The following is a 27,160-nucleotide window of genomic DNA, read 5'->3' as shown; positions in this document are numbered from 1 at the left end:
GGTCTCTCTCTCTCTCCTTCTGTAGGAGTCAGGTGGGACAGCAAGCACCAAATATGAGAACTTCTCTATTGTTATTTTTAGGTTGACCAATTTGTCCTTAAACCCAAGCCTTAGCCTACTGCTGTGGAGCCCTTGACAGCTCCTAGTGGCCCTTGTGGAGGTCCGAGGCTGGACATCTTTAGGGGAGCAGAAGGGTTAGCAGACCTCGGCTTTCCCTCGGCGCACCAGCGCTTTGTGTCGTGAATGAGGGGGGTGTCCGTGAGTGTCACTTTGTTCCCAGCACACAGCTCGGCCAACCTTCAGAGCTGCCAATTGAGTGCCCTGGCCTCCCCCCCCCCCCCCCATGTCAGGGATGTGTCTTCTCTCTCTCGTGGGCGCTTTTGATGGGAAGGCAAGCACCATCGTTCTGTGGTTCTGAAGCCAGGCCACAGGGGCACTCAGGGCGATCTGTGCAATTTCTCCCACAGCTAGAATCTCAGGGGCACAGGGAACCCCTGGGGGACATGACGGCAGGGTGGGGGGAGAGGGAAGGCCAGCTGGGCCAACTGCTTCGGCTCCCACAAGGCAACAGGAAGTATAGCCACCCACATCCGCACCCATGTGCCGCGCCTTTGTGCAGAAAGGAATTGGGTCCCCAGAGTCCTGACCCACATCCTGCTGCAGCTGGGCTGTCCTGGTGAAAAATAGCCTCCAAGAAGGCCCAGGAAGTCACTGGGGTGCTGGGTCTGGTTACATCCTGGTGGATGGTCTATTTGGGGGGACCAGGCCACAGCCTGTCCCAGCTGGCAGCCCGCCTGCCTCTGCTGCTCCGGCACCCTGCATGGAGGTGTGGGCCCACCTGCTCAAAGAGGGCTGTGACCCAGAAACGGCCCGCATAGGCACAGCCTCAGTGGGCCTCATCACTGTCCAGCAGTTGGCTGGGCAGACCCCCTTACTGACATCTGCCCCACCCCAAACCCCCTCCTCCCAATGGGCAGACAGGTGGGAGACAAACTCAGTCAGCCCCACTCAGAACCCAGCCCCGGCCCACCTCGTCCCTGTGGTGGGCCTGCTTCCGGGTGTGAGACTAAGGTAAATGACACCTGCCATTTCGCCGAGGCGGGTGGCGCCCAAGGCTGCTTGGGGGCAACAACCACTGTGGCTGTGCAGAGCACGCCCTCACCTGGTCGTCCTGGGCCCCCACAGCCACCATTCGAGACCAGTGTTGGCCATTCAATGACTGTGATCCTGAGGCCAAACTCTGCCCCGTGCTGCTTAGCTGCCAACCCCAGACCCAGACCAGGGACCAAATCCTGCTTGGGCCACCTACGACCGTGTGTCCCCTGGCCCGTCGCTTAACCCCCAGTCTAAGGAGCCCTGGGGCTCAATGGGTCAGGCGCCAGGCTGCTGATAGAGAGGTCAGAGGTTCAAGCACCTAGCCTCTCCCCAGGGGGGTGAGGAGGCTCCCTTAGGTGAACAGCCTCCGGGTTTCAAGCAGGGAGCTGTTGGAGGGTTTGGGGGGTTAACCCTTAGTTTGCTCCTCTGCAGACGGTAAGCCCCACAGCAGAGGGTTGGCAAGGGAGTGCAGGTGACAATGGGCATGGGCGCCTCGAGGGCGTGACTTAGGGAGCCGGTGGCCTCCAGAGCCATCCCATCTGAGAGGCTCATGGGGCCCACCCTCTTCACCAGGGGACTCGACAGCGCCCCCAGAGGTGGACTTTGACAGGTTGCTGGCCAGCCTGATGGACCTCAGCGAGCTGGCGGCCGAGGGTGAGACCCAGGTGACCGCAGTTCCAGGTGGCGCCAGGCTCCGTCCCCTGGAGCCCATCCCTTTGAAGCTGTACCGGAATGGCATCGTCATGTTCGATGGGCCCTTCCGGCCCTTCCACGAGCCCTCCACGCAGGTTAAGGCTGGGGCCACCGAGAGAGTGGGAGGTGGTGGGGCCCACCTCACTCCAGGCCTGGCCTGCCAGGCACCTCAGCACAACCACAGCAGGTGCTGTGCCTGTGCCTTGATGAGGGGACCCTCGTCCAAGTTCTGGGGCTATTTCCCAGGGCATTCACCAGCAGGGGCCTGCTGAGCACCACACACACTCAGCTTGCCCCCTTCCACTCCCCCTGCAGCGCTGCCTCCGCGACATCTTGGATGGCTTCTTCCCTTCGGAGCTCCAGCGACTGTACCCCCATGGAGGCCCCTTTAAGGTTAGGGTCAGGCGGGGGTTGTGGAGAGGGTGGTGACAAGCAGCTCCCTTTGGGGGTCTTTCAGGCTGAAGTGGGGAGCCACTCTAGTGCCCTTCAGGGAGGACAAGCCTGAGACTGGGCTGGGAAGGGGCAGGAGGCCAGCTGCCTGCTGCTGGCTTTGGCACTGACTGTACCCTGTAGACGCACAGGCAGGACTGCTGCTCTTCTGTCCCCTGTGGACTCAGGAGACCCTCAGGGGCCGGGGGGTGGCAGGCAGCCTTGTGGGTCCCAAATGCAGAAAGGAAGGGGGCTGGATGTTGGGGCCGAAGGGATGGCGCAGCTCCATGTGGGGGGTGGGGGTGGGGGTGGGCTGGATGCTGCTGGGGGCACACAAGGAGGCAGTGCTGACAGGTGGGGAACGAATGAACCATGGCTTGGGGCGCGGGAGGTGATCTGCCCAAGTGGGGGCTGACTCGGTGGGCCTTGATGGTGGCAAGTGAGGTCGTGACACGATGGCCCACCCCGTCACACCTCCCCTCACAGCGGCTGGGGGTGGGGGGGGAGCGGGTCTGAGAGGATGTTGGTGCTGTGGCATCAGCAGGCAGAGATCATGGGGGTACCCTGGGGGGTGACGGCAATGTGTGCTGTGGGCCCCTGCTCTCATAGCTGGTTCCCAGGGTCTGTCCGAGAGGTCTCTGTGGGCAGCAGGGCTGAAGGGCGTGGCCTGCTTTCCTCTCCCTGCCTTCCTGCCAGGTGAGCGACTTTCGGAATCAGCTCTACCCCGAGGGTGGGCTGGACCCATTCCCAGGTGAGGGCCATGTGGTGGGCCGGATGTTCAAGGCCTCATGCAGTGTAGACAATTCAGGTGAGCACAGCCCCGAGGCTGCTCCTGCGGTACTCCCCTCCTCCAGCAGCCAGGGTCCCAACACCCTCCTCCCTGGCTGCAGGCTCCCAGATGACTGCCGAGAAGTTTCTGAACAGGCTCCCCAAGGTCATGATCCGCCAGGGTGAGGTGGTTGACATCAGGGGCCCCATTCGGGACACCCTGCAGGTAAGACCACCCTAGACAGCCACCTCTGGACTCTGGGACCTAGCAGAGGGCTGGCGGGAGGGAGTGGGGGCAAAGGGGTTGTGGCAGGAAGAGGCGAAGGGTCAAGGTCCAGGCTTTGGGAGAGCCCCTGCCAAGTTGCCCGTTATGGATTAGACCAAAGCAATCTAATTCAGTCCCAATATCTTTTCCTGGCTGCTCCCCAGTCCCCTCAAATTTAGCAGGTCTTTACAGAACTCATCACCCCCCCACTCCTCAGCCTGCTGCCCCTCCTCCGGCCCCAGGAAGGGCACACCTGTTCTTAGGATGCCCCTGCCTGCCTCCTTCACCCCACAGTGCCAAGCCCTGTCCTGTTGACTCCCAGAACTGCACCACCCACCAAGCTGTCTCCCAAAAGGCTTTCCTGGGAGCCCCGCCCCCTCTTTTGGAACCGTGTCTGGGATCTTCTGTGCTGAAATCCTCCTAGTGTTCTAGGGAGGTGAGGGCGGAGTGGTGACTGCTTCTTATCTCTGCCCTCCAGGCAGCCATACATACAGCCCCTCCCTACCTCCAGCCTCTTCCCGTCCAACCTGATCTCCAGCTTCAGCAGTTCCCTCTGCTGCCACCAACTCCAGGGGCCTCTCTCGAGCTGTTTGGAACATCCCTGCTGTCCCACCACATTTCTAAGCACCCCTCAAACTTCAGAGCACAGCTCAGATGGTGCTTTTCAGGACAGCACCCGCTAGGGAACAGAGCCCCATACAGACTAAGGGGGATCTAGTTCCACTCCTTGGGCCTCGGTTCACATGGAGCCACTGCCCGGCTAACCCACCGGGTCCCTCTGCCCTTCCAGTACTACTGCCCACTGCCAGGCCGCATCCAGGAGATCATGGTAGAGACGCCTGCCTTGGCTGCCGAGCGTCAGAGGTGAGGACCCCAGGGGTGTTGGGGGTAGAGAGACTGGACCTCCCATGGCACTGATGGCCTGGGGTCTGCAGGAGCCAGAAGTCGCCCCAGACGCCAGCGCCCCAGCTCGTCATGCTGCGCATCAAGTCCGAGAACTGTGAGCAGGCCTTCCTGCTGATGATGTGGCCCAAGGACACTGTGGGGGATGTGCGGGCGCTGCTCTCGAGGGCCAGGTGGGTGCTATGGAGGCACAGGTTGTAGGGGGGTCCATGCCTCCAGATCCACCTAACCACCCTGGTCCATCCCCAGGGCCATGGATCCGGCTGACTTTGAGATCTTCAGCACGTTCCCATCCACGGTCTACAGCGACGACACAGTCACGCTGCAGGCCGCAGGCCTGGTGCCCAATGCCACACTCCTGCTTCGAGCCCGACGGGCCCCGCTGCCTGTCTCCCAGGCTCACCCTGGTCCCACTCCAGACCCCGGCCCCAGCCCCAAATAAAGCTGCAGCCTTTGGCTGCTTCGCCAGGCCCTCTGAGCCCAGCCACTGAGCAGGGAGCCAGGGTGGGCGGGGAGCCCAGCTGGGTCTGGGAGGGGGCGGTGAGGACCGCCCCTCAGTAACCGGAGCCCCTGCCGGCCAGCCTGGTGCTGGTCTTTGTCCTCCAGGTTCTCCAGCAGGGGAGGGCCAATCCAGCGGGTTTTCTACACCCCCACGTCCACTGCCTGCAGATACATGTGCACAAATGCACAAACCAGTGGGACACAGCCCTGGCCCCAGATGGGCAGCGGTGAAGTGGTACCCCCCAGTTCCATGGCACACCCACATTCTCTGGCCCCCAGGCCAGGAAACCTGCTTGCGCGTGCACGCACACCAAAGCCCAGACACGGCACAGGCATGAGCTCTGTGGACACCACCATGCAGTCTCTGGGAGCTGCCGTCCACACAGGCCTGCTAGCTAGACACAGATGCAAGTACATGCACCATCACACACAGAGATGACCTAGTTGCCCAGCCAAGGTGCCCCGCCTCAGCCACCTACCTCTCCAAGCCTTGCCCCAGATGGCCAAGGCCAGGACCAGACAGACGGTGCCAATGGAATGGACCATTTAATTGTCTTTGGGTGCTCCCATAACAGGGATTGCGGGGCCTTTGGCAGAGCCCTGACTGCTGGCACCAATAGAAGTGCCTGCTGGCCAGTACTGGGCAGGTGGCCGCCTCGGGCCTGGCTAGGGTAGCCAACCGGCCCTGGGGCTGTGGTTGAAGACTAGTGAGTTTGGAATGTTGCCTTTGAGTGGGAAGAGGGGCTACAGTTAGAGGGGAGGAGGGGCCTGGGCTGGAGGAAGGGTGCCAACGTCAGGTTAGGAATGATGGAACTGGTCACAGCGGGCGGGGCGGGCGGCCACTGGTGGGCATGTGCCGGGGAGGCTGACTGGCGGGCTTGGCTCAGGCCAGCTTCAGGAACTCCTGCAGTGTGTTCTGCTCCACAGCTTCCACGAAGAGCTCATAGTCCTGGGGGAGGGAGCGAGGTAGGGGTGAGTCCCTGAGAGCTGGGGCAGGAAGCCCCCTAGTGTCTCTGCGCTGCCCCTCCCCAGCCTCCAGCTCCCATGGCACATACCCCACAGTACTGGTCCCCGTTGACAATCTGGGGCGGGGTGGCCTTGGGGTTGCCCGCCAAGGTTCGCATCTCATCCCGCAGGGCGTTGTCCTGGGAGATGTCCACTAGCTGGTACTGGATGCGCTTCCCATCCAGGATTCGGGTCACCTCACTCTGCTGGGACTTGATCTGGGGCAAAGGGCCAGCAGGCATCAGAGGTCAGGCGGGGGGACCTGTGACCAGACACTTTGGGTCCCCTCCATCTCTTGGAAAGGCTTGTGGTCACTGGTCAGTTGGGTAGGTGAGTCAGGTGTGCAGGATGGAGCGGTGAGAAGCTAAAAGGGGGGGGGGGGGGGGCTAGGAGCTGAGTGGGCCAAGCCGGCCTGTAGGCAGGTAAGGGAAGTCCCCCACCCCCAGCCCGCAGAGAAGGTTAAGGATGGGGCAGCCGGTCGTGGGGGATACTATCTGTACAGGTGATGGGGGATGGGCGCAGGCAGTTCGGACTCAAGATGCCAGAAGGATGGGGCCTGGATGAGGCCCCCAGATGTCGGTGGTCCAGCCCAGGCCCCGCTGTTCCGCCCGTCTTGGGGGGCGGGTCCGGAGCTCTAGCCCGGGCCCCTGGCTGCTCCCCACGGCCTGTCTCGGCGCGCACTTACTTCGCGGGAGCCGGTGACCGAAGTGCTGTAGACGCGCAGGCCACTCATGCTGCCTGCGGGCGGCGGGAGGGCAGACAGGGGGGCGACAGCGGCGGCAGCACGGCAGGGGAGACGACGCGGCCACTCTCGGGAGCGGTTTCCTTCCTGCTCAGCTCACGAGTCACTGCTCTCGGGGACCAATGGGTGGCGCGGGCCAGCCAGTGGCTGGGGCGGGGCCTGCGTGACCCCGCCCCGCGCCAGAGGCCTTCTCCCCCTCCCCCTCTGTGGCCAGGCGCTGCCAGACCTCAGTCCCACGCAGGGCCACTCCTTTTGTAACCGCCTTCTCGGGCTCTACCCTCTTTTAGGGTGCCCAGGGTGAGGCTGGGGAGATGGGACACGATGGCGAAAGGCCAAGGACAGTGAGGGTGAGGGCGGGGCTGGGTTTGGTCTCCCGGACCGCGCTACCACGAGGGTAGGCGGGATGCTGCAGCTAGCTCCTGCCTGGGCTGGTGCCTGAGACTCAGGTTCCCAAACTTGTCCCTCCAGACCCACCTCCCCCCAGGGCGCCCCCCACCGCTGCGCTGGCGGTTGGAAACGCACAGCAGGGGCAGCCCCTGCAGATGCCGTCCCCCAAGGTACCCCCCTCCCACCCGGCCCACGCAGGCAGATTTGGACACAGAAGGGTGGTGGCCACACCCTCAAGGAGCCCCAGGGAGACAAGAGGCCAAGCTGGTGTGGAAACCGCAGTCTGGCCTCAGGTGCCCGCCCCTCAATGATTCACCACAGTTGCTGGGGGCCTCCAGCTAACCCCCCCGGGGCTCTATGGCACTCCAAAGCCCATTGCTCCCAGCAAAATGCAGCAGGTCAGAGGGAGCAGGTTCCCGCAGCAGCCAGGCCAGCTTTGTAGGCTTATCTGTGCCTGTGGCTCCCAGGTCCTTTGCTCATGCAGGTAACCGCTCTGTGAAACTGCTACCAAATCGAGATGGACTGTCTCACTTCCTCCTAGCAGTCAGGAGCTGCAAGACTTCCTCTTTGGGCAGGTTGTTGACACACCTTCCAGTGACAAACTTGCTCTATGACTCAGGCCAGGCTTTGCTCAACAGAGAGGGGTGTGAGTAGATGCACGTATGATGTGCCCCCACAGAACAAGAGTGGGTGGGGTAGCAGAAGCAAGCAGCACAGACCCAGGCATGAGCCTGAGCCTTACTGTCTTAGGCATTTCAGTAAATACCAGCCATTGGCTTCAATAAGCCAAAGCAGCAGGGGTGAGCATGGTGGTGATGGAAGGCTATGGAAAACTGAGGAGTCTGTTAAACACTTTATTTTTTAATCAAAATAGGCAGTACAAACCAGATAACGTAACAAAGATTCATATAAATACCTGCTTATAAACTTTACAAGGAAAAATACCCGTGAGCATGGTGGCTGGGCTCCAAACACAAGGCAGAGACCAGCCAGGCGGCTCTGCTTTCAGAAGCATCCCAAAACAGGGCAGGACAGCGGGGCTGCTCCAGTGGAAGGGTTGAGTCTCTCCTCCACAGGTCCAACACCACGGAAAAACCCTTCTGAGTGCAAGGCATTCAGACCCAGGAGGGAGTGTCCAGGGTGCTGCCCAGGGGCTCCTGAGCTGCTCGGGGTTCCTTCATGCTCTCCCGGCCCATTTGGCCTGGCTTCCAATCTAGGGTCAGCCTGGGCCAGTCCAAAGAGCCAGACACCAACAATTGTGAGATGCCCTCTAAACCAAGAAGGCAATATAACCCAGGAGAGCAGAGGGTTCAAAGACCCTATACAAACTCAAAACAAAACAAAAAAACACTGGAAGTTTAACTTAAAGCCAACCTGAGCTCTCAAGAACCCAAAGCCGAGAAAGTCAAAGGCCTCCCCTGGACCTGTGGCACAAACAGCCCAAGCTGGGGCCCCAGCTCCAGGAGAGGGGGTACAGTTTGACAGCTGGTATTCTGTGCGGGAATCCCACCCACATCAGAAGCCACCAAGGCGTTTAAAATTTAAGCCCTTGGCAGCAAGCTATGGGCCTCCAATTCTCATGGGGACTTTGCAAGTGAAGACATTCTTCCGAGGCTTCTGAAGAGCCCTGAAGCAGCAGCAGCGGTCTAGGGCTGAGAGACCCCATAAAGCTAGCTCAGCTCCCTGGAAGGCTGGCACATGAGGCATGAGAATTCACAAGCAGCCCTTATGTTTGGGAGTCGGACATCCAGGCCTCTTTAAGGAGTGCTGACAAGCAGCAGGATCCCGTAGAGTGTGGGAATGAATGTGACCCTTCCCAGAGGATGGAGACGGCAGTCATCCTCTAGCACAATGTTTGCCTCCAACAAAAGTTGAGGCTGGGAGTAGTGGTGTGTGAGAACTTAGCAGCTTTGCCTGCAAAAGTTAACTAAGAACTCACTCTCAGGGTGAATCAGGATGAGGACTAACATAACCCAACAAGGCAAAGCCATGATCAACCAGAGCAGGCATGGCTCACTGATCCACCCTGGGCCCCCAAGGGACACTCACTGCCCCCTCTTCTCCAGGAATAGCAGAAGACAGTAAGCAAGAGTGTCAGGGCAGGGACCAGTGGGACTGGACTCTCAGCAGCCCAGACCCTCCCTGGTACAATAGGGCCTGCCCCTCGCCCCCATCATTCCTCACTGTGTGACACAATTTTCTCCCATGGCCTGGGCATATCTGTCTGACATGGTAGTCCGTAAGTCCTCAATATCACAGCGCAGTTGTCGAATCTCATCTAACTTCTTCCTGATCACGTCCGGCTTCTGCAAGTCCACCGGAGGCCCTGGGTGTTGGGCAGCTAGAGAGGAGAGGGGTTGAGAGTGCCCATCAGTAGTCAGTTGGGAAAGGCCTTCCTGTGAAGAGGCAGCATGGAAAGTCAGCCTTACAGCCAGGGCTTTGGGACATGGCACTTCTTAAAAAGCTAACTTGCTGCCTGAGTCATCTGGCTGCAGCTACCCCATAAGGATAGCTGCTTCCCAAATCGAGCTGTGACACATGTGGGTAGCCCTGTGCCCACAGTGCGCTAAGGATGTGGTAAGCAGGAGAGGGGAAAAACACACACACACACACACACACACACACACACACACCCACACCACATCCCCTCTGGGGCTTGGGACTCACAGTGAATGCCTAGAAGCAGAGAGAGATTGGGGTCATGGCCTTGGGCTTGCTGGGTTACAATGCTGCAGACCGCCTGCAGATCTTGAAGGCAACTGGCCAACTCCTGTTGCAGCTCCAGTGCCAGCTGGGCCGTGTCTGGTGGTGGTGGGGAGCCCGCTTGGGCCTGACGCAGGTGTTCCTGGAGCGTCAGATTCTTCTCAATCAAGTCCTGGTTTTGCACCGACAGCTGAGCAGACAGATAGGAATGCCACACATTCACTCAGGCCCAGGGAGAGGCCCACAGAGAAGCTGGACCATGGACCCTTGTGTCCGTGTGTGGGGAGGTGGGGAAAGGGGTGGTGCTAAATCATAGGCACATCTTTTATTGCTTCCTCGAACACTTTGGGTCCCCCTCACCCCAATAGCAGGCCTCCTGCAGGTAGCATTGAACCCACGGGCTCCAGCCTTGGTGAGTGAGCGGCCTCCAAGTTGATGTCCCCGTCCCGAGGAGCTCTAGCTGAAGTTGGTCCCTCAGCCAGCTGTGAGCCAGGCTATTAGAGAAGGCTTAACCTGAACTGTGAAATCTGAGGAGACACTGCTTTCAATCTCTCCCTGCCACCCCGACAAAGGTGGCCATCAGCCAGTCTACTCGGTGGACGTCAAGAGGAATAAACAGGGACAAGGACAGTAAGACAGCTAGTGGCTACTGGTGGGGGCTGGAGAAGCAGCAACTGGAGAAACCAATACTGGAATGTTCTGCCTTTGCCAGTCCTCCGACCATGGAGGGGCTTCAAAAGGTTGTGAACAAATTCTATTACCTTTCAATACCATTTTCCAAGCCTACTCAAATGTCTGTTTCTCTCCTCTCCCTACACAGTTCTCTCTTTCTCTCCCTCTCTTGCCCAGCTTACCTGTTCTGCTTCAAAGATCCTGACTCCCAGGGTTGACATTCTAGGTAGCTTGGTCAGTGAACTTGGCCGCCCCCTGCTGACAGCTCGGTTTACTGCACCAAACCCATTTTCTTGAACCTTCCCTCCAATCCAACAAATCAGTAGCTGCAGGGAGACTGACAATGTACTTCCTGCATCCAAGGTGTTTTATCTGATTCAGCTCACGCCAAGACAGGCCGAGGGCCTCTGAGAGGAAGGATGAGACCAGGTCCTTGCCCACCTCTCAGCGGGGTCTTCTCAAGCTCAGGGAGCTTGTGGGGGCAGCAAGGTAAACAGAGTAATCAGGCCTGTGGGGGCCTGGTGGGTGCTGCTCACCTCCTTCACAGCTGTACGCAGCTGCTGCAGCGCAGTCTCCCTCCGCTGGGCCTCCTCTCTTAGGGCCTGGCTTGTTCCTTCTTCTTGAGCCACTTCCTGTTCTAGACTCTGAATCACACAGCAAGGAGTGGTGGAAAAATACACCAAGGGTAATATGGAAACTCATTCAACATTTTTCTCTCCATTCCCTCTTTTCGGGACCCATGGCACAATCCTAGCTGAGGCCCACCTTCACTGCTAGAAATGTCACAGCAGCCCTCATGGAGTCCAACTCCTAAGGAGGGCATTCCAGGCCAGTCTGGGCCCTACCTACTTTCCCAGCCATGCCCCTGCTTCTTCCACTCCATCCCTCCTGCACTCTAACCACACTGGCTTCCTTCCCAATGCTCCTCCCTTGCCTTTGCCTAAAGTGCCTTCTGCTGTTACCCCCCCCCCAAGAAGCCTCCAAGGCTCACCTGAGCTTCTCTCAGTCTGCAAAAAGGATCCAACTAACCCTAGTCCCGCTAACTCCCATGGCCCAGGAAAGACATGTGCTTAATATTCCAGTTGGCTGTGGATTCCTCTTTCCACCAGCTAGGATTTTCTCCAAGGCAAGGAATATGCCGTTCAGTTTACTGAGCACATCAACTGTGTGACACACACTAAGAATAGTCCCGGTCTCTGAGGAGTTCCCAGTTGAAGGCGCTCAACAGCACTGTGTGTGAAGTGTTCTGACACACAGGAGATGGGGTAGAGCACTCCCAAGCACCGTAGGCCCGGTGCCACCGTGCGTACCTCAGGGAGGTCAGAGAAAGTATTTATGCTCTTACTTCCTTGCTCCCAGCTTGTCTATTCTAATTCCCTCCCAATTACAAAAATTACTTCAATAAACTAATAGAGGAAGAAAAATACAATTACCAGGGAGAATGTCTTCTTATTAAGAAATGCCAGGTATGACCACATTCAATGCCACTAATTCTGCCAAATTCCATCTGGCATTTTAGTTTGTCTAAGTAGCCCCTTCATGGGTAAATGCACTATTTTAAAACTTTGGGCGTTTCCAACCTTTGTGTGATCTCAAAAGTCCAGTAAACCTATTTTCAAGTTCATTAAAGACTATACTAAGGCCGTGGATTTGAAATACCTTTCATAGCTTTTATAGCTTACTCCAAACCAAAAGCAGCTGTGGACTCAGTGACCCTCCAGGACAGAGAACAGACTCAGAGGTTTTGGTGGCTGTGAACCGCATATGGGAACAGACTGCCACAGCCTCCTCCCAAGGATGGGCTGCTTGCTGGGTTTGAGTCACCAACCTTTGGGTTAGAGGCCGAGCGCTTAACCAATGTGTCACCAGAGCTCCTTAAAAGTTTGCTAGGCCAACGACTTAACCTAAGGTGACACATATATGCACAGCCCAGACCCCACACAATGGCAAAGGCAGGCATGTAGCTTTCAGTTGCCCCTCAGACTGAGTGCATCTCAGGCGTTTGCTGGGGAGAACTTGAGAACAGTGATCGAACTCTTCACTCCCAGGATTTCTGGGAGAACCCAACTAAGTCCTGCTCTGGCCCTCAACAGAAATTGGGATTCAGCTTTGAGTTTCCCTTACTCTGCAGTCCCTCCACACATGCCACCGGCTATGAATTCCTTTCAACGTTATCTCCTAAAATCACTGAGCTCGGCCTCACATTCCCATCCCTGCTACATTGCCTCAGTCAGGTTCTAGTGCCGCTTCTCACTCCGTTTCACAATAGCCCTCTGACCTTTGCCTTGCCTCTCTTCAATACTCAAGCTCGATTTTAAAACTGAGGATGCCACACCCTGAACAAGTGGCATTACCTCCTAAAGGAAAGCTACCTTGGCTGGAGAGACAGGTCCTCCCTGTAGTTGGAACAGCCACCTCTCCCACTCACCGCCTTACACGGAAAACGTCACCACTCGGAAACAACTGGCAGCTCTAGGCTCAAAGCATGCTGTTTCGTGCCTCCATGTTCTTTCTTCTATCTGGACGTCAGTGCCATTTTACGCAGCTCCTCCCCTTTAATTGGGCCTCACCTCCACCCCGTCTGTGAAGCTTCAGGATCCCTAGAAGCTGTCCCTGACCTAGCTTGCTCCCTTCCTGACTCGGCGCTCCCAGAGTATACTGGACATCACTCTTTTGTGCCGAAACTTCCTCTGGTTTGTCTTCCCAACAAGGCGCAGTTCATCTTTGTTTGTGTATACCTTAGCACAGCAGAGAACAGAACAGACAGGATGCCATCACGTCCAAAGACGACTGCTCACCTGTACTTGGGAACGCAACTGATCCATCTTCTGCTGCTGCTTCTCTACCACCTGAGAAGGAGAAGCCATCAGAAGGTGCAAGCGGAATGGCAGTGGTGACGTCAGACAGAAGGGCCAGCACCAGGGCTACTAGTCTCACCGCCTACGCCCCATCGGTAGTGAGACCAGGGTGAAGACGTTAGCTCTGCTCGCATCTGGCAGGTTTCCACTGGGAGGGACTCGACTTCAGAGGGACTCAGATCCTGACTGACTGGTCTCCCACGACTGCACCCCAAGCACAGAGGTTGAAACCAGATTGTAATGTGGACTCATGACCACCCCTGGAGGGGGAGGGTCTTTCACCTGAGTGACCCCAAACCAGTGGAATCACTTTGTATCCTGCCAGTGCTTCTTGGAGTCTCTGCTAGATGTATTCCGTGTCCTGATGCGGGGACTGCTGTGGTTACTTACAACCTTTGTCACACTAGCCAAGGAAAAGCCCGGAACAGGCCTCACTGCACTTTTCTGAGCCCTTGTTTTCTCTGAACAACTTCTGGCCTTCCTTTTTGGCTCAGCCCCGTCAGTCTCTCCAATTAAGACAGGTCAGAGGTTCCCTTTGTTGCTGGTTACTTGAGGAAAGAGGCTACCTCTCGGTGAGAACTCGGCCTGATGCCAGTGACTCTGTATGGACCTGGGGCCTGAGTGCACCATTTTAGAGCACCAATGCTGAGGCCTGCTGCCCCATGAACACGTCTGTATTCTACACGAGTGAAGTGTGCCTGTCACAAGGGTGAGTACCTAAAATGCAAATTGTCACTATGCAGGGTCCTCCTTAAAAGAGAGGAAATGCAAAAAAAAGCGCAAGTGAAAGCTCTAGGCCCTGGGCTTTCATGGTCTCTCCCCATTCCACTGTTTGCTCTCTCCTCCCCGTCTGACCATCACAGCCTGGACACCCCGCAAGTTACCTTTCGGAGGGAATCACACTCCTTCTGCCAGGACTCCAGCTCTACTTTCGGACCGTCTCCCGTCTGGTCTGCCCTCACACACTGCTTATCTTGCAGGCTGAAAGACAGACCATGGAGGCGACCTTTGATTTCTAGCTCTACTATTTATTTACTAGATGTTCTGGGCAGGATGAACAGGCTCTTCAAACCATAGCTGGGACAGTGTCTTCAGTCCATCATAATGTGCTGCTTTACCCAGAAGCTGCTCAGTGTCTTAGTTCCCTTCCTGAGGGGCCAAAATCTTTGATGATATGCCACTGAATCTCTCTACCTGCTTCAGGCTTTTTCTGATTTGTTTTGATATTTTCAAAGTAAACATTTACTGCTGTATTGAGATCAGGAAAGTCACACACATACATTGCAGAAGTTTTTGAACATGATAAACAGAGCTCCTTTTTTCCTAGCCACACCCCGTCTGGGGCAGTCACCTTTATTCCTTAACCTCCCTTCTGACTCCAACCCATGTTCCCCTCCCCCGGGTTCCCACAATCACTTCCCCCATGACCCATCTGGCGGAGATAAACAAGATCACTGTGGTTGGATATGAGATGACAAATGCAATCCAACCCATTAGAAACTGGATCTGGCCCAAGAGGCTATGGGAATAGAGCCATCACGGTTTCAGAAAGGACTCAAATGAAAACCAGGTGCCTAATGGAGAAGGCTCCCAAGGCACCCTGAGTGCACACTATGACATCTTGTTTTGTTCTCAGAGCCCGCTACGGTAACTGAAAGCAATCTCTAGAGCTGAAGACAAACATGGCTCCTGGCAACCTTTTGCTTACAAGGTTGAAGTGTAAATAAACCCTTACACCTCACAAGGATCTACTTCTATAAACACGTAAATACCTAATTTCTAGTTTATAACGTTCCTCCATTCACTCCACATTTGTATTTCAAAACAAACCAAACTCAGGGCCAGACTCAATTCTGACACATAGCAGGTAGAATCGCCTGAGCACTTCTGAGGCTGGAGCAGCTGGTGGTTTTGAACCAAGGCCCTTGTGGATAGCAGCCCAACATGTAACCACCTACGCCCCCAGGCCTCCTTCCACACGGTGCCGTCCTTCCAGCGGGCACACGACAAGCCCTGCTGCACAGCCCTCACCGCCACCTTTTCATTCCACTGTTCCTAGGAACTTTTTGAAGCCTCCTTATATTTACTCCCTAAGAGGCTTTCATGTGACTCACAATCTAAAGAAACCAAAGTTCAGCGAAGTAAACTGATTTCCCCAAAGTCCAGATGCATGTAGGACCACCCAGACCAGCACTCAGTGTGCGCCACTTCCTTTTCCTTTGATCCCACTGCAGTATTTACCTTGGTCCAGTGGCTTCTCTGTGTCGCAGGCTTTCCAGTTGTGCCTCCTTGTCCCTGCAGGCTGCCTGCGTCTCTTCCAGCAAGCTTTCCAGCTCCGTCATTTTCTCTTGCAGCTCTGTGCTCCGCAGCTCAGATTCCTTCAGCTGACAAATAGGATCCCACATTTAGACCAACAAGCAAGGAAGACTTTGGCTACCTTTAGACATTTCCAGCCCAATTGCAAATTTGATAGATTTAAATTTAGACATGCTTCTTGGTATTTCTTTAATCAAGGCTTTTATAACTAGTTTAAGTTAGATTCCTTGTGAGAGTTTTGGTGACCCTTCTAGAAGCCCGGGTGACTCTGATGTGTACATAAGCTTCCCCTGGAGTCCTTGTTAGACATATAGGTTCTGACTGATTCCACCTGGAGTGGATATAGACGCTCTGGCGGCATGGTAGCTTCTCCACTGAGCTGTTCACTGCAGGATCGGCAACTTCAATCCACCAGTTGCTCCACAGGCACCAGAGATTATCCACTCTCGTCCAAATGGAGTGTCTTAGAAACCCCAAGGGCCAGTTCCACTCTGTCTTACAGACTGTGAGTTGAAATCAACTCAGTGGCAGTGTGGTTTGGGTTTTGGTAGAAATACAAATTTTTAGTGGTAGTGGTGGAGGTGGCTGGCGGTGGCTGTCAAGTCCAAAATGACCTGCTTTGAAGCCCTGCTTTTTAGAAGCCATCAGGCAAACTCTATGTCACAGATGCTGAGAAGGTGATCCTGCCTGCCACAGGTGTGCCCAGATAGTGCTATTACCTGTTGGCTCTGCTTCTGATGATCTTCCAGGGTGGGCAGGTCAGCTAAATAGCGCTCCAGAGTCTCAATACGTTGCTGCTTCTCCCGGTTCTGCTCGGATTCTTTCTGACATTTCTTTTTCAGATTATTTATGTGTTTATCACGACCCTTTACCTAGAAAAGGAAATGACAAGAGCCTATCTCTGCTGGCTCTAGGACCCTGAGCACCCACCCTTTTCAAAGTGACCACTGTCTCTGCCCTTGGTGGTGTGGCAATGGTTTCACTGGCAGGAAACTCACCACATTTGGGTTTGGGTTCGGGCATGACGTTCATAGTTTCCACAATTGAACTTTCTACTCGGGGACAGAGGAAAAGTCTCTTTATAGGGCAGCTTAAAAACACTTGGTAGCACTTTTCCCAAGTGTGCATGGCTGACCCTGGGTGGCGGCTAGAAAGATACAGGAGGCTGCAAAGCATACCTGTACAATTTACCCTGTATTATGGGGCAAGGACAAAAATATTTTAATTTACTTAGTAAAACATTCCCAAGTTAAAAAAAAAAAGTTTCCTGAAAAGGGGGCAGTAGGCCAAATACTGCCAAACCAGTTTGATCAGTTCTGGTGAAAAAGGTCACGTATTCTTCCCTACACACCGCAACCAATAAAAAGAGAAGCAATCATTTGGAAAAGCTAAGGAGAAGGTCAGCAGATTGAGGGGAGGGGCTGTGTTCACTTTAGTCACTGTATCTCTAGCACCTGGTGAAATGCTAAGCACAATGCAGGCACTCTATTCTTTAATATATGCTGAATAGAGATGTTTTTCCTTCACTAGGGAGGGTTTTCGCTTTGGCTAGAAAGCAGAGAAAAGCTGAGGCAGACCCACAGATTGCAACGAGGTGGCAGAGACAGCACTAAGCCAAGGATAAGACAGCACACTAAGCTTCACATTTTAATCACTCATTCCTAGGAAGCTCATTCACAATGCTGATAACCAACTCTGAAGGTACAAAATGGTCAAAGGGCCACAAACATTTATTCTTTCCAAAACAGCTATCACGAGGAAAATATTAACCTCAAAAAATAGAGTGCAGGATAAGAGACAAAAGCAAACGAAAAAGTTCAACAAGTTTTGCAAATGAGAGGGCAGAGAATCAGAGGAGGTACAAGCCCTAGCAGGAGTCTCTCACAACTCTGCAGAGATTCTCACTAGGTACCTCTGGACAAAGATATCAGCCACTGGCCTGAAAGTGGGGAGATTCACTGGAAGTCAGTCTCTGAAGCATTGGGTTGAAAACCAGTAGAAGTGAAGTCTATATTTATATAAGCTCTAGGACTCCCAAGCCCAATTTCATCACTGAGACCCAAAAGATCAAAGAATTCCTGACTCCAGCCTCCTCACCAGGCTGCAGATGGAAGATTATCCTCTAGAGAGTTAAGACACGACACGCTGACACATGAAGGTCCCCAGGTGAAACAGGTAGTCTAAGTCTGATCACCCTACAATGAAGTCCACCAGGAACTACCAAGAACCACCATGACCCCGAGAGCGTCTGTGCAGCTTTGAAATATGGGTGTCCACTGCTTCCAGATCACCCAGCTTCGTTCGACGTGAAGGACACCACAACAGAGGACAATGAGAGAGCTGCAGGAACTCCAGCAGGAGACGTCCAACATCTTCAGTGAGGCTACTTCACCTATGACTCTCGAAAATACCGTAAATGGATTTTTTCAAATGGGTTTTTAAAAAATGGAACAAAAGCACAGCACACAACTCAAGAATTAAGAGGTACCATATATACTCGTGTATAAGCTAAGTTTTTCAGCACATTTTTAGTGGTAAAATTAGGTGCCTCGGCTGATATTCCGCTCGGCTTACACTCAAGTATATACAGTACATCTCAGGGAAAGAGGACTGAGGATGACCTGCCTTGTGGGAGAGGGTTGAGGGACACACTACTGCAGTAGAACCCAGCACTCAACACTCCATAACCAAATTTCCACACAAAATGTCCAGAAAATTGTGCACTGGAGCTCGAACAAAACATTGGAATCCAATGCACATAATTTTTGTAAACAAAAGCAGTTTGTGTTTTTGGTCACTTGGCGTTAGCTGGCGTTGTTAATACGCATTGTTTAAACCTTTTGCGGCTGTGTTCCAAGCATTCTGCTATAATTTTCTTAGTTTTTGTGGCTTTTGTCCTGTTTTTAGATTAAAAAACCATGGGTCTTGATAAAGAATTTGTTGAAAAGAATCATCATAAGGAAATGGTTAACCATGTTATCGACATTGTTGAAAATAATTTAGTAAACCCTTTTAGAAAACAGCAGACCACATTAGACAGATTTTTCTTTTCAGAGAAAGCCAGCCAGGTCCTAGTGAAAAAAAGGCAAAGGGGAAAAACTGAAAACAGCTACCAGCTGACTTTTATGGAAGGGGATTCCCCTTCCAAACAATCCCTCTCGATAGCTCCTCTCCACATCCATGTCCACAGATCCAGATCCTCATCAATCTCAAGGTATGGGCCACACTGTAGTTAAAACACTTTAATGTTGTGTTTCTTATTTAAGTAATATTGAACTCTGAACTTACCGGTATTTACTTCGAAATTTCTGTGTAATGTTTTGTATAAAAAGGCAAGGTTAGGGTAAAAACTTGGTGGATGAGAACAGATTAATCAATTTTCAGTTATTTCTTATGGGAAAAATTGATTTGGAACTCAACTACATTGCATGTCAATGCTCCTTCTAGACCGGTTTAGCGTCGAGGTCCAGGGTTCTACTGCACTTTATATTATATACCTATTTGTATTTGATTAGTTTGACACATTTTTTTTTCATTAAAACTTTCTTTAAAAAAAAAAAAGACATGGGTAGCAAGGGAACAGGACACTAACCCACCCAATGAGAAGGTATTGCTTATATCTCCACAGGGAAAGAGGGACCAACCCGGTGTTCCAAGACATGTGAATGCAACATATCAGCACGAAGCAGGGAACCAACAGAGAGGTCTGAGGGGCCGGCCCCAATCCCAACTATATAGACAACCCTCCCCCACCTCCGCCAGAAGAATTCACTTCAGAGGACAGCACTGAAGCTACAGCTCAGGGAGATGGACATATCTGATCAGAGCACACAGGAGCAAATGAAGGGGGAGGAAGAGAGAATGGAGCACATTCTGGCCCACCAACCCTGAGGATATCCCTGCTCAGAGCAGCCAAACAGAGAGGCCCATAGGGCTGGCCCCACCATGAGACACAACATCCCTCACTGACTCATAGTGCTATGGGGGACAACCTGGGGAGACAGTGCGGGAACTGCACCCAATCTGACCCCACCAAAGAGGTGAAACACTAAGGGTATGCAACAGAACAGCAAGGGGAACAGAGCAACACAGTCCCAAGGGAGTATCAAAAATAAGACTGTGGGGCTAGGACGTGGCACTCCATCAGACTGACCGGAAACCACTTCTGAAGGTCAACAAACACTCCTTGAACTATTTACAGGCTTTTCTTTTTTGGGGTCTTGGCTTTTTGTTGTTTTGTTCTTTGTTTTGCTCTGTCTTGTTTTTTGTACTTATTATCTCTGCAGGTCTATCTAGATAAGATAGGCAGGAAAAACAACCTGGAGGAGAAAACAAAAGACCAACAGTTGCGGGGGAGGTGGGGAAAACAAAGTGGGTATTAACCCCAGGGACAAAGGAACAACAAGTGATCCAAAAATCAATGGTAAAGAGGTTGTAAGGAGGCTTGGTAGGACTTGATTAGGGTAATGTAACCAAGAGGACTTACTGAAACCCAAATGAAGGCTGAACATGATAGTGGGACAAAAGGAAAGTAAAAGGAAATAGAGGAAGGAACTAGGAGGCAAAGGACATTTATAGAGGCCTAAATACAGGCATGTACATATGTAAATATATTTATATGATGCTGGGAAAATAGATCTATGTTCATATATTTATGGGTTTAGTATTAAGGTAGCAGATGGACATTGGGCCTCTACCCAAGTACTCCAATGCCAGAATACTTTGTTCTTTTAAACTGGCATTCCATGATGCTCACCTTCCCGACATGATTGTTGAAAAAGGAAGTGGGTGCATAAGCAAAGGTGATGAAAATCGCTGATGGTGCCTGGCTATCAAAAGATATATAGAGTCTGTGGTCAAAGGTTTAAAGACAAACAAGCGGCCATCTAGCTGAGAAGCAACAAAGCCCACATGGAAGCAGCACACCATCCTGTATAGTCATGAAATGTCAATGGGATCAGGTATCAAAGAACATCATTATCTTGTAAATGAGGGGGAGTGCGGAGTGGAGACCCAAAGCCCATCTGTAGCCAACAGGACATTCCCTTACAGAAGGATCTCAGGGTACAGTATAACAATGATGAAACCTACAACTTTCCTCTAGTTCTTTAATGCTTCCTTCTCCCTACTATCATGATACCAATTCTACCTTACAAATCTGGATAGACCAGAAGATGTACACTGGTACAGATAAGAAATGGAAACAGGGAATTCAGAACTGATAAATCCCTCAGGACCAATGAGAGTAGCAATACAATGAGGGGAAGGGGAAGAAGGTGAGGTAGAAAGGGGGAATGGATCTACAAATAGCCCCCTCCCTGGGGGACAGACAACAGTGTAAGGCATAAAAACATAATAATAGTTTATAAATTATCAAGATTCGTGAAGGAGGGTGGGGCAAGGAGGGGAAAATGAGCTGATACCAAGGGCTCAAGTGGAAAGAAAATGTTATGAGAATGATGATGGCAACAGATGTACAAATGTTCTTGACAAAATGGATGCATGTATGTATGTATGTATTATGTGTGTATGGTGATGAGTTGTACGAGCCCCCCAATAAAATTTAAACAACAAAAACTTTCTTGTTAAAACAAGTCCTTTAAGTCCTTGCTGGAGTCACAGCACCATAGCTCCCTTTCCAGAGAGCTTGTTAGAAATACAGGATCTCAGGCACCACCTACAACTACTGAAATAGGATCTGCACTTTTTAACAGATCCCCAAGCAAGTCTTAAGCACATTACAGTTTGAGAAGCACTGATTAGATGCCTGTGATCCAGAACTAAACATTATACTGATTTCCCCAAGAACACCTGCATTTCAACAAGCTGTGAAAGGAGGTACTCTCACAACCAGAAGATTTTAAACCAGCTTCTTTTATGACCAATCTATGATGCCAGAGCAATTTTAAGAGTCACTGGCAAAACTTAAGTCTGCACATATGGAATTTTTCTCTGCTTTTTAAGCTGGGTTAAGAGAAGCCCTACTAAATGATGGAATTTGGCAGAGGGGAAGACGGATTTAAACACTATGCACCAGTGCCATCTGGCATGATTGCCCAGGCTAGTTTTCAGTGCAGGCTGGTTGGCAGTACCATTGACAAACGAGGACAGGGAGGGATATATGTAATTTGTCTTGACTTTGGTGGCTTTGCTTCCAGAGGCAGAAAGGCAGGATTCCATTTCTAGCAGGAAGATCCTGAGTAAGAAGCCTATGAAAGGTCTCCCCCCACTAGCTACTCCTTGGTTCTGGAATTGGAGGCCACATACAGTCTCGGCTGGTGCAGAAGTCTGACTCTTCTCCTTTCCAGAGGGGTCATTTCCTCAGCTCACCCTCTCATCCTGCTTCTTCCCCTCTTCCGAATGCTTCTGCAGTGCCACTTTGAGGGACTCTCTGAGGAGCTGCACTTCCACTTCTGAAGCAGAGAGTTTCTTTTCAAGCTCCATCTTTTCTTTGCTCAAGGCGTCAGTCTTCTGTGCAAACTGTGCACGCAAGAAAGTGTTCTCTCGCTGCAGTTCCTGCCAGAAAGATTCTCAACATGTAACTGTTGCCTGCCTTCACAAGCTTATATATATATATTCCTTATTCCAAGCAGTGGTTTTCAAGGGGTGGTCCTACAACCAACAGCATCAGTACTACTTGGAAAATCATTAGAAACGCAAATTCTTGGGCTCAACTCCCGGACCACCCACTGAACTAAGGTGGGCCCAATAATTTATGCTTTACCAAGCCCTCTAGGGCAGTGGTTCTCAACCTTCCTAATGCTGTGACCCTTTAACACAGTTCCTCATGTGTGGTGATCCCCCCCAACCATAAAATTATTTTCGTTGCTACTTCATCACTGTCATTTTGCTACTGTTACGAATTGGGTGACACCTGTGAAAGGGTTGTTCAACCCCCAAAGGTCACGGCCCACAGATTGAGAACCCCTGTTCTAGGGGCTTCTGCCTGGCGCTGAAATTTGAGAAACACTGTCTTAAAACAATTACCAGGAATTTTGTATCAATAGTACAATGTAAAGAACTTAGGACAAGGTAGAGAAGACTGAGTCCCTGCCCCCACCTTTTTTTCTTTAAGACCTTAGGTTCTTCCTCCTCCTTGGCCCCAGTATTTTTCACCAGTAAATTGGAAGATCAAAGTAGATTTTAGCTAAGGACCCTTCCTACACTAACATTCTGATCCTATGAGATAAAACACTATCTTAACAAGTTCAGGAAATAGCAATATTAAATAGCTACATCATTTAATATTCATTCACTCAAAAGTCCAAACTGCAGAAGCCTGGTGGCCAGTCCAGGAGGCTTCTTTTCTAGCCATCAGCACCCAACCTTTTACCTCTGTATGCACATGGCTTCCTTCAGCTGCTCCTGCACATGGGGCAGCAAAACGAGAATGGCTCTAAGTCCTCCAGCACCCTGTGGCGCCCTCCATTTGGCCTGAGCTGGCATAGCACAGCGCCCTACCCTAGGGCTTACTATCTACTCCTTCTCTGCCGTCCTCATCTCGTCTCTAAGGACTGTCCCGACACCAAGGCTTAATGATTTTTCTCACACGATTCTACAAGCCTCTTCTGCCCCATAAGGGCACAGCAGGGGTGCTTTTATAATTAGGATGCTTACTCTTTGAAGGAAGGTCCTTTAAAATTTTTCTAGATAACCTAACTGTGCCAAGAAGTGATGGTCAGCAGAATGCCCTCCAGGCTGACAGTGTTTACCTGCAGCCTCAGCAAGCAGACATCCCCCAGGGGAGCGGGACGGCCCAAAAGGGCACTATGGACCTGTAGTTCGCTCTCTCGCACTCTCTGTTCCAGCTGTGAGATGTGTTTCCGTTGCCTGCAAAAACAAGTAGGATTGGGTTTAGGGTCTTGACATTAGTCTGCTTGTAATAGAAGTTCCTCCCCAACTTTCCTTTGAGGGGCTCTAGTGGCACAATGGTCAGGCCAAGTGCTTGGCTTCTAACCAAGATCAATGGTACTCTACAGGAGAAAAGACCTGGTGATGGGCTCCCATAAAGGTCTACGCTCCAGGAAGCTTTGGGGCCGCTGAGTCAGAATTGACTCTGCACCCTAGTCACTCTCCTTAGGCAGTTTCTTCGAAAGACGGCCCAAGTGACACGACATAAGCCAAAACCGTGCGTTATGGAGGCACTGTTTTGCTGAAGGATGAAGAGCAAATGGCAAAGCTGACTGGGAACATGAGCAAAGATCAGCTGCAGTGAAGCAGCTGCCCACTCAGGCATCCCCTAGGGTCACTGCAGAGAACTACACCTGGTCTGCCAGATCTATGACTAGTCTGCTTCATCAAACCGCTTGCTTCTACCATCAGGCAAGGCTTGGGCATCAGCAGGCGTCCTCAGTGGGAGCTGGGATAGCAGAGGCTGGTCCTGCAGCACCCCATGCCCCTTACTTGTCAATGAGGAGCTCCTTCTCTTTCAGGTGGTGTTCATTACTGTTCAGGATACTGATCCACTGTGCTGGCTCCAAAGTGGGCAGCGAAGGAACAAAAGCCGTGGGATGGTGACACACAGCTCCGTTCTGAAGCTAGAAGACAAGCAGGGTCAAGAGGAGGTTTGAACCGGACCTACAGGCACCTGACAACACATGAGCAACACCCAGTTCTGCCATCAGACTGTTTGGGTCAGCCTGAGCAGGCCCAGCGTTTATGAAATAATTTTAGCTCTGATGTACGACTAGAAAGAACCTGCCGCCCAGGAGGCTTCTGCCAGCTGGACACTCTCTGCTCCGAAAGGCTCCAGTTTCTATAAACAGGCCAGTTATCTTTCAGTATCTAGCAACAGAAGCAACCAGAAGGTAAGATGTCCTTACAAGTCAGGGGAGGAGAAGAGGAATTTTCTATTGTTCTGTGACATTTGTTGGAAGTTTTCTCAGTGTAAGAGGGCTCTTCCCACACTTCCTACTTCAGTTCCCTGTTCCCATTTGTCTGCTTCTCCTGTTCTTCCTGCCTTCTAAGTTTGTTTTGAGCAAATGCCCTTTTGGTCTTATATGGCTTGAGATGTCAGTTCCTTGCATGTGCTCTTGTTCACTTTATAAGATTGGTGTGTGGCTGAAAGGTGATCAAAACACAAACAGCACAGTGGGCATGAACACAGGGTTGGGTTAAAGACGATGATTACATCCTAGCTCTGCGATCCTGGACAGAGACCACTTATTCTAAGAACCTGGTGAGTTTGTATGTTTCCCTCCTCAGGGTGCTGGGAGGATTACATAACATTGCACATGAAAGAAGCGCACAGTCCGGGTTGGCCTCTGCCTTTCCCTCCTACCTAGCTCTCTACAGTGGAGAATCTATCTGGTTTAGACATACTGAAAGGTCAATAGGCTACAAGTCAGTCTTCATTTCCATCAACTTCATTTGTTCTTACCAACTATATTTTCTTTATATATATGACAAAAGCAATATAGTTATTACAAGAGCTGCACAGAAATTGCAAAATCCAAGGAAAGAAGAGCCTCTACCTGCATCTGCTCCATTTGTAAACGGATCAACTCCAGCTGCTGCCGACAAGTGCTGAGCTCACAGGATCGCTCACGGGGATGCCAAGGGTCAGAACTCGGCAGCCATACCTGAGAGGGTAGCGGTTTGGAGAGCCCAGGAGCCGGCTGGAGTCCCAGAGGAAGCAGCCCAGTGCTGCTCGGGTGCGGTCCATTCCGCTCACACACTGATCCACTGCCTGGTGCCTTCTTGGACTCAGGCAATACTTTGTACAGCTCCTTGTTTGAGTCCGCTCGTGGATTGTGGAAGTGGACTCGGTAGTGGGGATCTGAATAGAGTGTCTCCATTATCGTTGATTGATTGAGGGTGGCCTCCATGTTGGGAACCTCAAACTTCCTCACCTCTTTCTCTCTCTCATGGCCCACTGCTGGAAACCAGGAATGCTCAACTCCGTTTTCTCCAGCAGCCCCACAAAGATACAGCAGATCTCTCGACAGAGCTGGGCCACGCTTCACTGTTGCCAGGTCTCCATTTCTTGTCATTCCCACGCTTCCAGCTGACCCTGACAGAGGCGGTTTGGAGGAAGAGGCGCCAGAAGGTAAAGAACTTGGCTTGGCAGGAGAGGTCCCCAGAGTAGAAGGCATCACATGGGCTGTTGGAATGGTCACGTGATTTTTGATGGGCTGGAAAGAAGGGCTGCCACCCGAGCTGCAAAAATCTGCAAAGAGAACAGTCTTCCATAAGCCAACACTGAAAGAGCCAGAGGTTCTCTGCCTGTCGTAAGACCGGGCAGAGGGCACTATCATTACAAGTGTCAGGCAAAAAGGCACAGCAGTCTGACAGGGAGGGAGATGTGTGTTCCACAATCTCAAATGACATTCACCAAGTTCACAAAGTACAACCAACAAAAGGCAACCCTGGCTTCACTTTCATGTACTGGAGTAAAAAAAATCCCGGCAGTCAACAAACAAAGCTAGAAACCAAACTATTTAAGAAAACAAAACAAAAACCACTTACTTAAAAGAAATGTATTAGGTCCTACGCTTCTGGAAGATGGACAACTCTGGGCTGTATTCCAATCTAATAAAAATCCGCTTTCCAAGGGCTTCCAGAGCCCAGTAAAGGTGAGCAATGAGTTGAAACTATCTCCGAAGAATAAGATGAACGTGTTCGGCCTCCAGGGCAGGGAATATGGCATCTGAGCCAGGGCTCTGGTCTCTCTCCTCCCACCCCAGACCTGACTTTAGGAGGTTATTCTTAGTAACGCTCAGGTTTCACTCGAGCACAGTGAGCACTCTCAAGTGGGCACAAACTGAAATCCACTCTTTTCTTTTTGGCTTTTCACACTTGTTCCATTGTTGGTATCTAACTATGATTTTATCTTGTATTAATAAATCACTTTATTGGGGGCTCTTATATATAACAACCCATACATCAAGTGGACATGTACAAATGTTGCCATCAATAATTTCAAAACTCTCTCTTTTCATGAGCCCTTTGCTATAGCTCCTCTTTATGCCCCCTCCCCCCTCGCAAACCCTTAAGTGTAGTGTGTGTTGTTATTTACATTCCTTCACCTACAATCCTGGTCCGTGCCCCTCGAGGGAGGGGGTGTCTAACTATGATTTTTAACTTTTCCTTTAGACTGGGTTTGCTTCCATTGGACTCCTGCCTGGTCTTTGGAGAAGCCCTGCGGAACGTCATATTTTTACCTATTTCTAACTTTCAAGCGCTGCCCTGAGAAACACTACGAGACCACAGAACCACTGCGTCAGGGTAGTGACTGCAAGCAAATGACAAGGCAGGAATGTGGAAGAGCATAACCTGTTACCATGCTCAACACAAGAAAGCAAGTAAGGGGACGGCGAATAAAACTATCTGTCCAGGGCAAGATATGACAAAATAATAATTTGTAAATTATCAAGGGTTCATGAGGGAAGGGGAGCGGGGAGGGAGGGGAAAAATGAGGAACTGATGCCAGGGGCTTAAGTGGAGAGCAAATGTTTTGAGAATGATGAGGGCAATGAATGTACAAATGTGCTTTACACGATTGATGTATGTATGGACTGTGATAAGAGTTATATGAGCCCCTAATAAAACGATTAAAAAAACCCTATCTGTCCTTTCCCAAATACATCTTTTTCTTTAGATCACTTTATTTGGGGTTCTTACTACATTCCATACATCAACTGTCATCAAGCATATCTGTACATATGTTGCCATCCTCATTTTCTAAACATTTATTTCTATTTGAGCCCTTGGTATCAGCTCTTTTTGTCCTCCCTCACCCATCTTCCCACCCTTGGGACTCCTTGATAAATTATTGTTTTCATTTTTTTAAAAATTTAATCATTTTATTGGGGGCTTGTATAA

At 51.6% G+C, this 27,160-nt stretch overlaps 3 protein-coding genes across 8 annotated transcripts in view; 1 reads left to right on the top strand and 2 right to left on the bottom strand.

The window, feature by feature from the left end:
* UBXN11 (UBX domain protein 11) overlaps positions 1 to 4,617 on the top strand; it is a 28,302-nt gene extending 23,685 nt beyond the window's left edge. For all 3 annotated transcript variants that reach the window (XM_075552754.1, XM_075552758.1, XM_075552753.1), the window contains 7 exons: positions 1,669 to 1,883; positions 2,104 to 2,181; positions 2,914 to 3,025; positions 3,108 to 3,211; positions 4,041 to 4,114; positions 4,186 to 4,326; positions 4,403 to 4,617. In XM_075552754.1, the coding sequence (XP_075408869.1) occupies positions 1,669 to 1,883; positions 2,104 to 2,181; positions 2,914 to 3,025; positions 3,108 to 3,211; positions 4,041 to 4,114; positions 4,186 to 4,326; positions 4,403 to 4,595 (917 nt within the window). In that variant the 3' untranslated portion in view covers positions 4,596 to 4,617. The remainder of the gene's footprint in view (positions 1 to 1,668; positions 1,884 to 2,103; positions 2,182 to 2,913; positions 3,026 to 3,107; positions 3,212 to 4,040; positions 4,115 to 4,185; positions 4,327 to 4,402) is intronic.
* A 564-nt stretch (positions 4,618 to 5,181) lies between these two features.
* On the bottom strand, positions 5,182 to 6,520 carry SH3BGRL3 (SH3 domain binding glutamate rich protein like 3). Its single transcript, XM_075552742.1, has 3 exons — positions 6,345 to 6,520; positions 5,710 to 5,877; positions 5,182 to 5,603 (listed from the first exon to the last, which is right to left on the bottom strand). The coding sequence occupies exons 1-3, from the start codon at positions 6,390 to 6,392 to the stop codon at positions 5,538 to 5,540; spliced, it is 282 nt and encodes a 93-aa protein (XP_075408857.1). The 5' UTR covers positions 6,393 to 6,520; the 3' UTR covers positions 5,182 to 5,537.
* Positions 6,521 to 7,636: 1,116 nt separating this feature from the next.
* The window catches only part of CEP85 (centrosomal protein 85), a 34,120-nt gene continuing 14,596 nt past the window's right edge, over positions 7,637 to 27,160 (bottom strand). For 3 of the 4 annotated variants that reach the window (XM_075552721.1, XM_075552733.1, XM_075552728.1), the window contains exons 4-14: positions 24,811 to 25,505; positions 23,741 to 23,874; positions 23,050 to 23,167; positions 21,668 to 21,853; positions 16,057 to 16,209; positions 15,263 to 15,405; positions 13,906 to 14,002; positions 12,962 to 13,012; positions 10,700 to 10,807; positions 9,456 to 9,681; positions 7,637 to 9,129 (exon numbers count right to left, since the gene is read on the bottom strand). In XM_075552721.1, the coding sequence (XP_075408836.1) occupies positions 8,969 to 9,129; positions 9,456 to 9,681; positions 10,700 to 10,807; positions 12,962 to 13,012; positions 13,906 to 14,002; positions 15,263 to 15,405; positions 16,057 to 16,209; positions 21,668 to 21,853; positions 23,050 to 23,167; positions 23,741 to 23,874; positions 24,811 to 25,505 (2,072 nt within the window). In that variant the 3' untranslated portion in view covers positions 7,637 to 8,968. The remainder of the gene's footprint in view (positions 9,130 to 9,455; positions 9,682 to 10,699; positions 10,808 to 12,961; positions 13,013 to 13,905; positions 14,003 to 15,262; positions 15,406 to 16,056; positions 16,210 to 21,667; positions 21,854 to 23,049; positions 23,168 to 23,740; positions 23,875 to 24,810; positions 25,506 to 27,160) is intronic. The other variant, XM_075552738.1, reaches the window with a different exon arrangement.

Source organism: Tenrec ecaudatus, chromosome 1 (genome assembly GCF_050624435.1).
Source record: "Tenrec ecaudatus isolate mTenEca1 chromosome 1, mTenEca1.hap1, whole genome shotgun sequence".
Classification (NCBI taxonomy): Eukaryota; Metazoa; Chordata; class Mammalia; order Afrosoricida; family Tenrecidae; genus Tenrec; species Tenrec ecaudatus.
Note: the sequence above shows the minus strand (reverse complement) of the source record. Positions and strands in the feature narration are given on the sequence as shown.

Coding starts and splice junctions, on each gene's coding strand:
- SH3BGRL3 (XM_075552742.1), bottom strand. CDS start 6,392: ATGAGTGGCCTGCGCGTCTACAGCACTTCGGTCACCGGCTCCCGCGAA. Junction 5,878..6,344: donor CGGTCACCGGCTCCCGCGAA/GTAAGTGCGCGC, acceptor CCTTTGCCCCAG/ATCAAGTCCCAGCAGAGTGA. Junction 5,604..5,709: donor ACGGGGACCAGTACTGTGGG/GTATGTGCCATG, acceptor TCCCTCCCCCAG/GACTATGAGCTCTTCGTGGA.